Raw genomic sequence first — 13808 nt, 5'->3', positions numbered from 1 at the left:
TTATGCTGCCTCAGGAATCAATGCTTCACATGATTTGGCTGAGTCATCACGGCATCCCACAGGACCCGCCCAACAGCGTCATAGAAAACATTGCTGATATTTTCGATCATATCAAACAGATTACAGCAGGGTTCTTACCTGGTTATACTCCAAACCTGGTTTATATCCTCATCTGTTTTCTTGTTACTGCAATCTGTCCTTCTGCAGCTTGGGAAGACTTGACCTTTTATCGCTATCTAATCAGGGCACCCCGCAAAGATGCCCGTCGGCATAAAGACGCCCTCGAATCAGATCAAATTCACCAATGTTTCCATCGTTCGGTTGAAAAAGGGTATGACCTGTTGTGTGAATTAATTTAATGCTGTTCTGCCATCCCTATTTTGTATCGTGTCCTCCTGCCCCGCCATGGTCATACCCCGCCACACCCCGCTAACACAAGACTTGCACAGGCAAAAAGCGATTTGAGCTGGCATGCTACAAGAACAAGCTGCTGGAATACCGGTCGGGAGCGGAGAAGGACCTAGACAATGTCCTCCAGATCCGCACGGTGTTCCTGTCCGTATCCAAGGCCCAGACCGCCCCGGCCGCCGAGTTGGCCAAGGCGTTCGGGCCTGATGCCTCTATGGACGACATCATTCAGGAAATCCTGCGCAAGGGTGAAGTCCAGGTGGGCGAGCGCGAGCGGAAAGAAATCCTCGAACGAGTGGAGAAGGAAGTGGTCGACATCGTATCAGCCAGACTCGTCGATCCTACCACCAAACGGGTTTATCCTCCGAGCATGATCGAGAAGGCGCTGAATCAGCTGAGCATCGCGAGCGGACACCACGAGAAGGGAGTAGACACGCCGATATCCGCGGGGACTGCCACTCCGACGGAACCGTCGGGTGCTGCGGAGAATGGGGAGCAGCAACGAAAGCCGCTCTGGAAAGGTGTGTCGGCAAACAAGTCAGCTAAGAGCCAGGCTCTTGAGGCAATGAAGGCCCTGATCGCATGGCAGCCGATTCCCGTGATGCGTGCGCGAATGCGACTGCGGGTGACGTGTCCGGTGCCGTTGTTGAAGCAGTCCGTCAAAGCTGCCCCAGCCGCAGCGAAAGATTCCTCGGGCGGAGCAGCATCAAAATCCAACAACAAAAAGGGCAACAAAGGCAAAGCCAAGTCCAAGCAGCAGCAGCAGCAAGATTCCGATTCCGACGAAGGGTCGGATGTGGAACAGGCGCCCAAAGCGCCAGCCACCGTCAAGGACAAGATCCTGAGTTATATCGAGTCCATCGAGTCGCAAGACATCCTGGGCGGCGACGAGTGGGAAGTCATTGGCTTCGCCGAGCCGGGCGCCTTCAAGGGGCTCAGCGAGTTTGTCACTTCAGAGACGCGAGGACGGGGAAGAGTGGAGGTGCTGGATATGGCGGTGACGCATGAAGATTAGGTATGTTGATGTTGTCATTAGACTTATTGCTTGTAAATAAGTTTTTTTTTAATCATGTATGCACTGTGGCGCTCTACGGCGTTTGGGGGCTTTTCTTTTTATACCCAGAAATAAAATTGAGAACAGACAATGATAGAATCTTATTCAAAGTGTATATTCTCTCTACTATTTCTCGATCGGATGATCTCCAGACCAGACCGCAGTAGTTTTACTTCTACATTTGCCCCTGTCTTGGTAGTAGCATACAGGGACAAATCATTATGAAACGAAGGTTGACTTGCATAGGTCCCTTAGGTACCTAACTACTAGACCTTAGCCCCGTGCCCTAAGTCCTAATCCTAAGCTCTGAGTTCTGGCTCCTTGACTACCTACTCAACACCTCGTTTCTAATCCATTCCTAATAAATAAAGAGTATTTATTAGTGTACGCAAACGTTCTTTGCGAGTTTTCATCAAGGAACAATTCTGTTTGAGCCTCCAACCAGGGACACCTTGCTGATACAGCTGGAGCTGAGCTGAATGGACGATTAAATGCTCAAGTAACTACTAGTTCATGGATCTGGGACTATTAATAATGGGAACGGATCTTAGATAATGTGCATAGTGAAGGATGATGCGGGGTTCTGATGGCCGTGGTTGAGCAGATGATCTAGTCATTTCTGGAGTTCCATGCAGTTCCCACGAAATGATATGTTTGAATCCTGAGTTTCCCAGAAGACGTAGTTGTAGGAAATATTTATTTAAATAGAGTATTCCCACATAGCTTCACTGTTCCTTCTCACCACCGCCAACAGACTTTGATCTAAGTTGTGTAAAGTATATCAGTTCCTTATGGCTGCTCTCATCAAAAAGTGTCGTGGAGAGGCTGCATGTATAAGTGATGCAATAACAATCACTTTCGAGGCCACAAGATTGATCCGTAAGTTGGGAGATAAACATACTTTGCTCTATGCTCACAATCAATGACAGAGGACTAGGAAGAACTCGCAGAACTGTCTGAAAGAAAGACGAAGTAATTGGAACGAAGAGACACTCGGTCTAAATGGATATGATATCCCGGTAGAAATTTTCTTCCCTTGCCAATTCATTCACTCGGGCTTCCGACCATACACAACATAACTATATAAAATAAACCAGCGGTCAGAATCTCAAGGCAGTTAAGAGCCAAGGGCTATTGAAGGAGAACCAACTTACAAGTCGTATAGTGCATGGATCTGAGGACTCTTGACGTCATTTAGAGCCGCTGCTGCTGCTGCGATGACATCCTCGTTGGACCATGATTCAAATCTGGTCAATACGGCCATTCCAGCTGATCTGAAACCCTCTTCACCCTGGAGTAAATTCCAAGCCCCGATTTTTTTCTGTAAGTTGAAGTTAGGAATCGTTAAAAAGACGGGTAGAAAGTTGACGTCAGTAATAATTGTTTCTTTTCTTTTCTTTTCTTTTCTTTTTTTTTTTTGAAAAAAAAAAGGTAGAAGGGTGCTCGTACATAATATGGATCTTTAGGCCAAACTCCCATTGGCACCCGATACTTCTGAACATGGATGTCCACAAAGCCTGCTTCTTGGAACCATTCTTTGAGGTATGGCCCTGGTCTTGTGTGATAACCTGCTTTCTCAAAGGCACCTAATACATCCTTTATATACCGTTCGAATGGCGCAGTTTGTGTACAGAGTACATACATACTATGCTAAAGCATACGTCTGATATTCGATCAATTGTTCTACAGTTTAGCTACTGCGTTATGTCAAGAACCGGGTAACCCAGTAGATAGGCTTATCCAGAGTTATATATATATATGTACCTAGGTATGTTGTACAGTACTTACGTAGGTATGTTCCACATTCTATATTACAAAAACAAGGGATTCGTTGATACTCTTCAACATATAATTATAGCAAAAAGAACATCATCAAGTGTCTTCTCCAATCTGCACCTCACGATATATATGGAATTTGTCATGATTATCAAGCAAGGGACCAGGCAGAAAAATATCTGATCTGAAATGCGCTGCCCTGCCCTGCTGTACTGAGCAAGCTGGTAGATAGTGCTGCTCCTCCAAAATTGCCGCTCTGGGGTGATTAGGTAACGTAGTACTATAAGAATGAAAACTCCAGCAAGACAGGTTCCAAAGTTTGGGGGAAAAAACTTTTCTTCTTCTTCTTCTTCTCCTCTGTGATACTGTCTTTTGATTGCAAGGTCCATATTAGAGTCACTATGGGGGCTGATCCAATTGTGGGGATTTCCTCCATGTGGTGCAGAATTATCTCCTCACTGTCTGGTTTCAGGGAATTCATCCAATAACGGCATCATTTCCTTGGTCGAGTTAACGCAATTATTGTTCGAGAGAGTTTATCCTTGACAGAAGCGTACATGAACTGGAAGACTTTGCTGAATGCATTAATTGAGTATCTCAGGAGCAAGCTCTTTTCCATTTTTGATTCTGTGCATCCCTACGGAGTAGATGGTTTCTAACACTAATGCAGTCTCTTGAACTCATCACATGGTGTCGGTACGGATATGCAATATACCCTGTCGAGTCACAACGACAGCCTGTCTACAGGGAACTGAGGTGTCCGACTAAAGGTGGAGGCAAGGCATATAAAAAGCAAGACCTCAAACGGCTCTCTTCCCTGAAATACCACAACCACCTCGTCTATCCGCCTAGTTGTTCTTGCCTCATTTTGTGTTATCACCAAAAGTCAACTCGATAATGGCAGAATCTCCAGCAGTACAAAACGAGTCCACTGCACAGAACGATCATCACGTTCTGCGTGCCATCGGTGGACATTCAGGTTCGCAAAACTCTAACCATTTTGTATATCTGTTGGCAACAGCTGTGATTTCTAATGGAACCCTAGGCTACGGATAATGATTCTTCTTACGGGAATGAACTGTTGGTGACAGGCGTCCCCTTTGCAATTATGTGACTAACATCTGCCAGCTCATCCTACAGTGCTTCCTTGACCTCTTCTGTGCTGAACTACCGCCATGAGAACGGCAGGCGCTACCACGGTTACCGCGATGGCAGTTATCTCCTCCCCAATGACGATGCAGAGTCAGATCGCCTGGACATGATCCATAAGATGACTCTGACAATCATGGAGAGGAAGCTATTCCTTGCACCTATTGGACCAGCACCACAGCGTGTCATTGATATTGCTACTGGGACTGGAATATGGGCAATTGATTTTGGTGAGCCATTCTACTCTTATATCTCTCATATTTTTCCACAGACTTATGTCGTAGCCGATCAGTACCCTTCTGCAGAGGTGAGTATTCTTCCTGCTATGAAAGAGAGAGAGGCTAAGACATCTCCTTTAGGTCATTGGTAACGATCTGAGTCCTACTCAGCCATTCATGTTTGTGAGCACTCCCTTCTGCTATTGAACAAATATTAAATTGTATAGGGTTTCACCAAATTTGAAATTCCTCGTTGACGACATTGAAGCTGAATGGGTGTATGAGAATAATCCATTCGACTTCATCCATGCTCGGTATCTGGCTTACTCCATCAAGGGTTACAACAAGTTGTTGAGGCAATGTTTCAAGTAAGGTTATCTAACTTGTCTAACTTAGATAAGTATCTAAGTTCTTTCTTCTTTCTTCTTCTTGTCCTTTTTTTTTTTAGTTTCTTTGTTTTGCTCTTCTGATTTGCTTTATCAGCTGCACCAAGCCAGGAGGCTGGGTAGAATTTCAAGACTGGGATGCCTTGGCAAGGTCTGAGTTGAGGTAGTGAGGCTCACAAAATATTACAGCAACTGATGGATTTTTTTTTGAAAAAAAAAGGATACCATATATACCTAACCGAGCATATGTCCGTTGACTCGACAAACTCAGACGCGTCAGAGATATTCCTGGGCATCTGCTAGAGATTTACTTTCTTACCATCTCCGAACTACGTGCAATCTGATTGCCCCATTCACTCACTTCTTCTTCGGCAGCCACAGGCTCTGAGAGTTACAGTACGCCTTGAGTCCGTTAATCCCCCATTCCGTCCAATCCCGCTCCATTTGTGCCCCCCAAATGGCACTCCCGGTGCCACGTCGAAGTGCGAATTGACCCAGACACTTCCAGACTCCAACCGCCTGGCCATCCGCGTTGCACGGTCGATGTCCTTGCTCCAGACCGACGACCCCAGGCCCATCTGGCTGTCGTTGGCGCGCGCAATGACGTCCTCTTCATCAGACCACTTCAGCAGGGGCACAATCGGGCCAAAGGGCTCCTCGGTCACCACGCGCGACTTCTCCGGTGGGTTGTCGATAATGGTCGGCGTGATGAAGTATCCCTTTGACGGTTCGATCTTGCCTCCCAGCGCGGGGTTCAGTCCGTCGGTCGTGATGGTCGTGAAGAGATCTTTCACTTTCTCGTACTGCATCTCGTTCTGGACGGGGCCGAAAAATACGTCTGGCTCGGTGCCGTCGCCGGACTTAAGGGCTTGCGTGTATTTGACGAAGGCGTCCCGGAACTGGTCGTAGATCTTCTCGTGGACGTAGAGACGTTTGATCATCATGCAGATCTGGGACGAGCAGTAGAAACAGAGGGTTGCGATCTGAACACCGTGAGCAGGAGAGCGGAGAAATAAGAGGATAGATAGATAGCTCACCTTGGGTAAAATGGCGTCAATGTCGACATCCTCGCAGATGATGGCCGGGTCATTGCCTCCTAGTTCTAGAGTCACCCGCTTGAGCGTTGACGCGCAGCTCGCCATGACCTTCTTGCCGGTCACGGATGACCCCGTAAAGCTGACATAGCCAATGCCGGGATGAGCAGTCATCCTCGGTCCTAGATCATCGCCGCCGCTGAGAACCTGGAGGACTCCCGGAGGGAAGAACCGGGTTCCCAGCTCGCCCAATTTCAGATCACAGTAGGGTGTATACGGAGAAGGCTTGATGATGATCACGTTGCCGGTGTAGAGCGCCGGGGCAATCTTTCCACACGCCAGGAGTATGGGATAGTTCCACGGCACAATGCCACAGGCGACCCCGATGGGGGTGTACCGCTGGATCACCTGCACGTCGTCTCCTGGATCACCTCTTCGGACAGTTCCAGGGTGGGAATCTTCCGCAGCCACTCGACCGCCATGCCGATTTCATGATACGACTGCGCGAGAGGTTTGCCCTGCTCCATGGTCAGGAGTTTTGCAAAGTCATCCTTGTGGGCATCCACCGCGTCGCCGAAGGCGATGACGGCTGCTCGACGTTCTTCCAGAGGGACTTTCGACCACTGCTGGAACGCCTTTTGGGCGGCATCGACCGCGCGGTCCAGGTCTGCTTGGGTGGAAACAGGGACCTCGGAATTGGGCTGACGATTGGCAGGGTTGATGCCGTGCCGGGTTTGCGCGGTGCTCGTTAATTCATTGTTGATCACGTTGTGGAAGGTCTGTATAAGTATCAATCTATATATCAACTGCTTCTCCCCGAAAGGTTATTTGGTCGACGTACCGTAAAGTCCAGTTTTGCAGAATGCCCGTTTGGTCCATTTGCCGCCGTGGCTGGAGAATAATGAAATTGTAGATGTCACAGGAAGATGAACGTTGGAGTTTAAGAAGAATTCTGCAACTGTTGGACTTGGACGTCTGGGGGAGAGGTCGTAATTATTTCACTCCTGCTGGCACAAGTAATTAATATAATCGTTGTTTCGGGTTCAGGTCCAATAGATTTTAGACGAGCGGTGAGGACATTCGCAGTGCATAACCGAACAGGGATCACATCTTCCAATACAGACCGGCGTGTTCTTCGACTCGAGAAGAGGATCCGTTTCCTCAACAGACCGAAGAAGCGTATTGACGGTGTCTACTATCTGAGTACTAATATCTACCCGCCGGAAACGGCTTCTCTTCCCCCCGGCAGATTCATTTGATCTCTAAAATTAATCATCAGAATCAGTTCTTGGGTCTTTTGCGCGACTGGAGATATTCTGCGGCATCGCAGCCATGTTGCATTCTTAGTTCACGGCGCAGCAGCAGTCGGCTTCCGGGACGCAGTTCCGCTGGACGCCATCAAATCAACGCCGCAGGAAATCGTCTCATGGCTAATGCCATAGTAGCCTTGAACTCAATATATCGTCGTACGGATGTCAATTATTAATACTTGTTTTGTCCTGTGCCATGGCTCAAGTTTGATACCACTTTATCCCCAGAGTCAATATGCGGCACGGAACCCGTGACGAGAAAACCCTAAGCTTGACGGTTGTCAGAACTGCGTTATAGTACGGACTAACTCTCAGGAATATCCTGACAGCTCTGACAAGAAGAAGGCTCTGGGCCTCCTCATTGGATGAGATCAACGTCGCTAGATGATGTAGATCAACATGGTATTTGGAACGATGCCCCTGTATACTGTACGCATGTCCATGTATATACACATATAACATGCGTATATTTTTCGGAAGTACACAGTAGATCTTTCTCTCTCATCTCATTAATTTTAAACCGCAGCAGCCTCAGGTTGACCGACTCACGGCGGAAAACTTTGTCGCCGAGGCCTGGAGCCTGCTGGCGATTGCCCTGGTGATGATCGGCCTTCGCATTTATGCACGACTGCTTATGAATGGATACCGCAAACTCAAGGCCGATGATGCCCTCATGATTCTCGCTGGTGTGAGTCCTCCACTCTAGAATAGTATATCCTGACCTGACTGACGCCATTAGCTCCTTTACACCGCCGAGACCGTGGCCGCATACATTGTTGGAGCCTACTGGCAGGGCCTGGCCAACAACAACATAACCGACGAGCAGCGAGCGTCGCTAGATCCTCATTCGGAGGAATGGCGGCTGCGGGTGAACGGCTCCAAGACGCAGTTGCTCGGATGGCTTGTGTATACGGTGCTGCTATGGACGTTGAAGTCGTGCTGGACCATCTATTACTCCAGATTAACGTAAGACTCACGATTGACATATAGGACAAGGCTTGTTGAATTCTCACGGTTGGGCTACAGCGAGGGCATCAAGAATATGCCCGCTCGAATTCGGATCGGATATGTCGTTCTGCTGGTCACCTTTCTCGCGACCTTCTTCGCCATCCTGTTTGGCTGTTTCCCGGTGCAGAAGCACTGGCAGATCTATCCGGATCCAGGACGTATGTCTTTAGCCTATGTCAGCGATGCTAAGCTGCCAGCGATGCTAATTTGTTGCTGCAGCGCACTGCTACCCGGCCAACTCCATCATCCAAGTCGCCGTCTTGATTTCGCTGAATATCTCCACTGACCTCTACCTCACGTCCATTCCGTTACCGGTCAGTACGAATCCGAGTGTGCTCAGTTAGTTATAATTAACTAATGAAACTAAACTAGATGATCTGGAAATCTCGCCTTCCTATCAAGAAGAAAATGGTTCTGCTAGGCATGTTCGGCGGAGGGTTCCTGGTCATGGTGTTTGGGATTCTTCGATGCACGATCATTCTCAGGGTGAGTACACAGCAATTGCATCTATCTGAGATTGATCCATCAACTGACTATCCACAGTCTGGAGCACAAGGCCCCGAAGAAGCAGGTCAATGGTCCTGTCGCGAATCCTTCGCCGCCGTCATCGTCGGCAACATGCCCATGGTCTATCCCCTTTTACAGCGGTGGTTCCACCGACTGCAGGACTCGTCTCGCACGGCAGTCTCCTCAGCAAGCAACAATCTCCAGCGGAGCTCGCGCATCGCCAGCTCCGTAAAGTCCAAGACGAAAAGCAGCGGCGGCAACAAAATGAAACGTTTCCTGCATCCGCTCAGCATTCCCAATGATACGGCGTGGGGGAGCGACGAGGCGATCGTCACGACGGCGGCAGCAGCCGACAGTAGAGGATTGTCGACTATTCCCAGTGAAGAAATTCCTCCTTCCGTCTCTACGAAAGACACAGACAAGAGGGGTGGCCTTGGATCCAGCGCAGTGATCCGCTCTCAAACGTCTTCTCCTGAACCTGTCCGCGAGCGGCGGAAACAATAACAATAACAACATCCATGTCGTGACGGAGTGGCCTGACAGTGTCAAGGGGAATAGTTCCAAGAAGAAGTTCTCGAGGACGACGTTCGTACCGCAGTAAGAGATTTTTAAATTGTGTTTTTTCAATAACCTGTCCGTCTACAGATGATACAAAAAGAGCGTTATGTACGTATCTGAGCTGGATTGTATTGTATTGTTCTAGATATAGATAGATAGATTAGGTGGATAGATGACTTAGATAGACAAACAAATTCCGATTGGTCACCGCCATTCATGGAATGGATGGATGAATGGAGAATGAATAAATAAAGAGGGCTGAAATTATTTATTTATGCCTTGCAAGGTCTTTCCTTTGCTTTCCTTTTTTTTTTGCTTTCTTTTTCTTTTTTGCTTTCCTTCCTTCCTTCCTTTCTTTTGTTTTTTCCCTTATGCATGAGTGTATATGTGACTTTCCAGTTCTCACCAGTTTGAATGAGGGTGAAACTAAAAAAAAAAAAAGATCCGATTTATGATGATTGACATTTCATCTATCTATCTAAACTAAACTTTACTGTTTGAAATATTATCATTACTGTTCCTTCCTTCCACCTTCCAGCACACTTCTAGACCCCTTAGCCTATATATATATGTAGATGTGACTATGTCTATGAATAGTCCAAATGCAATGCAAGGTAATACCGTTATCGCAGCTTGTGCAGTACCACAATGCGGATTTTTAACGACTACCTACCTATCTACTGGCGTCAAGATAGTGGGAATTGATTTCCCCGAGTTCTTTGAACAAGCAATCGAGAACTGGACAACACATGTGCAAAGGAAGAAATGTCGATGAATCATCGATTCTTATACGATATGGAATAGAATAGAATAGAGTCGAGTAATTGGAAGATGTTGCTTGCTTCTTCCAGGTTCTCTACTTATCTATCCGCTTTAAGTAAGGGCTTCGCGGGGTCTTATAGGGTTATAACGACTTGAGAAGAAGGGCCACAAAGGCAAACAAAAAGAAAGAGATGACGACGTCAAAGTTTTTGGGAAGGTTTCAGCATTCATTCCTCTAGAGCGATTTTGTCTTGTATGATGTTATATCTGTGTATGAGACACAAAGTACGTACATGTGCTCCGAAAGCATGAGATGGGGCTTGCCGGGGAAGAGCCGAGAGCGGGGTCTTATCTGGTAAGCCTCTTTTCTACCTATGTAGGTAACTATTAATAACGTCACTGACGTCAATTCTTTTCACGATCTTAGGGCAAAGTTCTACAGATGACTTGGGGATCTGCGCTTTTTTAGTGGAGTTTTTCCTCGATACGGACAATAATCTGATCGATAATGAATCGTGATTAGTCCCATATCTGCTTGCGCGGGGAGAATGTCGGAAACACCGGCGGAGATAGGGCTGTTATCTCCCCGGCAGTGTTTCCACTCCACCGAATGGGATATATGTATAGGGCTATGAAATAAGAAAAAAGGTAAGGTGTGATTTGGATATTTACAGGTGTTGTAGATGACTCTGTTGAGCGAGAGATTGATTCATCATGGCAGCGCAGGATAGGCCCTTCCAGATCGCGATCGTCGGCGGAGGCATTGGGGGTCTCTGTGCAGCTTTATCACTGCATCATCACTGCTGCAATAACAATACCGGAAGAAGTATCCAGATCGACGTCTACGAACAAGCGTCCGAGTACAAGGAAATCGGGGCCGGCGTCGGCATCGGCGTCAATGCCACCAAGCTCCTCCATCGCATCGGCATTGGCGACGCAGTCAACGAGATTGCCGGCCATCGAAGCGGTATCTGGATCTCCTTTCGTCGCTACGACACCGGCGCGGAGATCGTCACGGTGCCTGTCAATGATCGAGGGACGGTTCGGCAGTGTCCGGTGCATCGGGCGGAATTCCTGTCGCTGCTGGTTGACTTTATCCATCGGAGGAAGGCGGCTGTTCTCCATACCAGTAAGCAGTGCTATGAGGTTGTCGTAAGTACATTCATTCGTTGTCTGTTCCAAGGAGAGCTCCGACTGATCATGTCTAGGACAACGGCAGCGATGTGACGCTGAAATTCCGAGACGGAACCTCAGCCGTGGCAGATCTCGTCGTCGGCTGCGATGGCATCCATTCGAACCTACGCTCCCAGTTCAGTACCGACAATCCTCGCTACAGCGGCCGGATCGCGTATCGAGGGCTGGTGCCCATTCGGAACCTGGAGTCCTGGTGGCCATTCCCCAGCTATTCCGCCAGCTGGCTGGGGCCGGATAAGCATTTCCTTGTTTTCCCCATCAGCAAGAACACCATCCTGAACGTCGTGGCGTTTGTTTCGACTGACGAAAAAGACCTGGGTGAGTTGAAGGAAAGCTGGAGTGCTACGGGGAACCGCGATGACCTGGCCAGGGATTTTGAGTCCTTCGACCAGACGGTCAGACGGATCATTTCTCTCATGCCGGAGCACCCCTCCAAATGGGTGTTGAATGATCGAGAGCCATTGGACCAGTGGGTGTTTGCCAAAGGCAAAGTCGTCTTGATGGGAGATGCTGCTCACGCGGTAAGCCATGTCATCCACACTCAGACAATATTGTGAGCTAATCGGTTTATAGATGCTTCCTCATCAAGGTAAGGATTGTCGTTGTCGTTACCCGCTGCTGCTCACTAATGGGTCGTCTGTCTAGGTGCTGGAGCAGGACAGGCCATCGAAGACGGATATATCCTCGGACGAGCGCTGCATGACTACCTGAGCTCGCCGAACCAGTCCCTAGAAAAGTGGACGCAGCTGTATCAGGACGTGCGTCTCCCTCGAGCCCAGAGGGCCCAAGCGACAGCCCGACAAGCGGGTCAGGTATACGAGATGCAAACACCAGAGATGGCGCACAAGTCGTACGACGAATGTCTACCCCTGGTGAGAGACAGCTTGAAGGACCGGATGAACTGGGTGTGGACTGAGGACATTGATCTGGCGTATGAAACAGCCAGGAAATCAATGAGTAGCCTGGAGTGTTGATCCTTGTCTATCGTATTAGATGCGCGTCTCGCGGCTGTCATGAGGTAATGGAAATCATTGCTCAGATCTAGCGCGTTGATAGGTCCATCTCTATCGATTAGATATCCTTTCTACCATCTAGTCTATCGTAATCGCATCAAGTGTGTTGTATGTAGACGGCAGTTGAGCCGTCTAGAAGCTGAGGACAACCTTCCTCGCAGACACGCCCTTCATGTTCAAGTCGATTCCCTCCTGCACGTATTCCAGTCCCTTGCCAACGACCAGCGGCTCTGGCGCGGCGACATACTTGCCCTCTGCCAGTGCCCGCGGCAGGAAGTCCCGGTAGATGGACAGACCAAACTCGACGTCGCTAATGACAGCAAAGATCAATCTGGCAGAAATCCCACTGGGTAAGTCTTCGGGCACGGCAAGCGCCGATGCAATGAAGTGGTTGCCCCCTAACCGCGTCAGGACGTCTGCGATGATGTGGAATACGCCGATGGCATCGTAAGCGCCTGCCAGCTTTTTGCCCTGCAGAGCGGTCACCAGGTCGTTGACCACGGTTGGGCTGTGGTAGTCAAACACTTCGCTGGCACCCAGCTTCTTGACATAGTCGAAATTCCTTGGTGAGGCAGTCGTGATGACCTCGTAGCCGGCATGGACCGCCAGCTGGATGGTGTTGCTGCCGACGCTGGATGAGCCTCCCCAGACGAGGAGTGTCTGGCCGGTGGGCTTGCTGGGTATAGATGGACGCTGCAGATTCAGAAAGTCTTTTTGAAACAGGCCCACAGCGGCGGTCGACACGCCCAAGGGTAGGACGGCGGCAGCCTCATAGGACAGGCTACTGGGGATGGGCGAGACAATGTGTTCCGGCACAACGGTATATAGCTGGAACGCGCTGCTGCTGTCTTGTTTGGATCTCAAGTTGGTACCATACCCTAACACGCGGTCTCCAACAGAGAAGCGAGACACGGCGCTGCCGACCTCGACGATTTCACCAGCGACGTCTTGGCCAAGGATTGTGGGATAGTTCTGGGGAAACAGGGCTAGATACTGCAGCTTCCAATCGATCGGATTGATGGCCACAGCTCCGTTCTTGATCACAACCTCATTCTCGCGGGGAGATGTGTACGGGGCTGCCGATCTCGAGGGGTCTCTTCTTTTCGGCAGTGAGCCAGGCGGCGGAGTTGGTGGGCATGGTGCTTCTCTCTCTTTTCTCTCTTTTCCCCCGCCTTTAACGATTGCCTTTTTCTGTCTCTCTTTTGTTGATTTCTCTTGTCTTCAGAGCATGAGATGGATGGATAGAGAGACTATCACCCAGGACTATGACCCGCAATGAGGGACATTTCGGGCATAAATAGATGGCGAAAAGCAAACAAAGCGACTTTGATCATCACATCTGCTAAAGAAGACCGAAAATGGCGTAAAAATCCTGCCATCGTCCTGACTAATGCTCTTTAAATCCTATGTCCGAGACGGCTCGCATCTGCG

At 48.9% G+C, this 13808-nt stretch overlaps 6 protein-coding genes across 6 annotated transcripts; 4 read left to right on the top strand and 2 right to left on the bottom strand.

The window, feature by feature from the left end:
* Nucleotides 1-258: 258 nt before the first annotated feature.
* On the top strand, nucleotides 259-1423 carry VTN77DRAFT_4773 (uncharacterized protein; the record flags this gene model as incomplete). Its single annotated transcript, XM_069420869.1, has 2 exons — nucleotides 259-331; nucleotides 450-1423. 2 exons carry the CDS (start codon nucleotides 259-261, stop codon nucleotides 1421-1423), a joined length of 1047 nt encoding a protein of 348 aa, XP_069277536.1.
* Nucleotides 1424-3925: 2502 nt separating this feature from the next.
* VTN77DRAFT_4772 (uncharacterized protein) lies at nucleotides 3926-4977 on the top strand (the record flags this gene model as incomplete). The annotated part of the gene is made up of 7 exons (XM_069420868.1): nucleotides 3926-3934; nucleotides 4143-4217; nucleotides 4284-4318; nucleotides 4379-4617; nucleotides 4672-4694; nucleotides 4747-4784; nucleotides 4833-4977. 7 exons carry the CDS (start codon nucleotides 3926-3928, stop codon nucleotides 4975-4977), a joined length of 564 nt encoding a protein of 187 aa, XP_069277535.1.
* A 371-nt stretch (nucleotides 4978-5348) lies between these two features.
* Nucleotides 5349-6904, bottom strand: VTN77DRAFT_4771 (uncharacterized protein; the record flags this gene model as incomplete). Its single annotated transcript, XM_069420867.1, has 5 exons — nucleotides 5349-5393; nucleotides 5492-5974; nucleotides 6029-6352; nucleotides 6457-6820; nucleotides 6867-6904. 5 exons carry the CDS (start codon nucleotides 6902-6904, stop codon nucleotides 5349-5351), a joined length of 1254 nt encoding a protein of 417 aa, XP_069277534.1.
* An 830-nt stretch (nucleotides 6905-7734) lies between these two features.
* On the top strand, nucleotides 7735-9354 carry VTN77DRAFT_4770 (uncharacterized protein; the record flags this gene model as incomplete). The annotated part of the gene is made up of 7 exons (XM_069420866.1): nucleotides 7735-7764; nucleotides 7826-8023; nucleotides 8075-8301; nucleotides 8362-8501; nucleotides 8563-8657; nucleotides 8716-8829; nucleotides 8887-9354. 7 exons carry the CDS (start codon nucleotides 7735-7737, stop codon nucleotides 9352-9354), a joined length of 1272 nt encoding a protein of 423 aa, XP_069277533.1.
* A 1530-nt stretch (nucleotides 9355-10884) lies between these two features.
* On the top strand, nucleotides 10885-12338 carry VTN77DRAFT_4769 (uncharacterized protein; the record flags this gene model as incomplete). Its single annotated transcript, XM_069420864.1, has 4 exons — nucleotides 10885-11322; nucleotides 11379-11885; nucleotides 11938-11953; nucleotides 12010-12338. The coding sequence occupies 4 exons, from the start codon at nucleotides 10885-10887 to the stop codon at nucleotides 12336-12338; spliced, it is 1290 nt and encodes a 429-aa protein (XP_069277532.1).
* A 171-nt stretch (nucleotides 12339-12509) lies between these two features.
* VTN77DRAFT_4768 (uncharacterized protein) lies at nucleotides 12510-13515 on the bottom strand (the record flags this gene model as incomplete). Its single annotated transcript, XM_069420863.1, has 2 exons — nucleotides 12510-13349; nucleotides 13450-13515. 2 exons carry the CDS (start codon nucleotides 13513-13515, stop codon nucleotides 12510-12512), a joined length of 906 nt encoding a protein of 301 aa, XP_069277531.1.
* Between the last annotated feature and the right edge of the window lie 293 nt (nucleotides 13516-13808).

This window comes from Rasamsonia byssochlamydoides (genome assembly GCF_041956645.1).
Source record: "Rasamsonia byssochlamydoides strain NRRL 3658 unplaced genomic scaffold VTN77scaffold_33, whole genome shotgun sequence".
Lineage (NCBI taxonomy): Eukaryota > Fungi > Ascomycota > Eurotiomycetes > Eurotiales > Trichocomaceae > Rasamsonia > Rasamsonia byssochlamydoides.
This window is presented reverse-complemented; position numbering and strand designations above follow the sequence as displayed.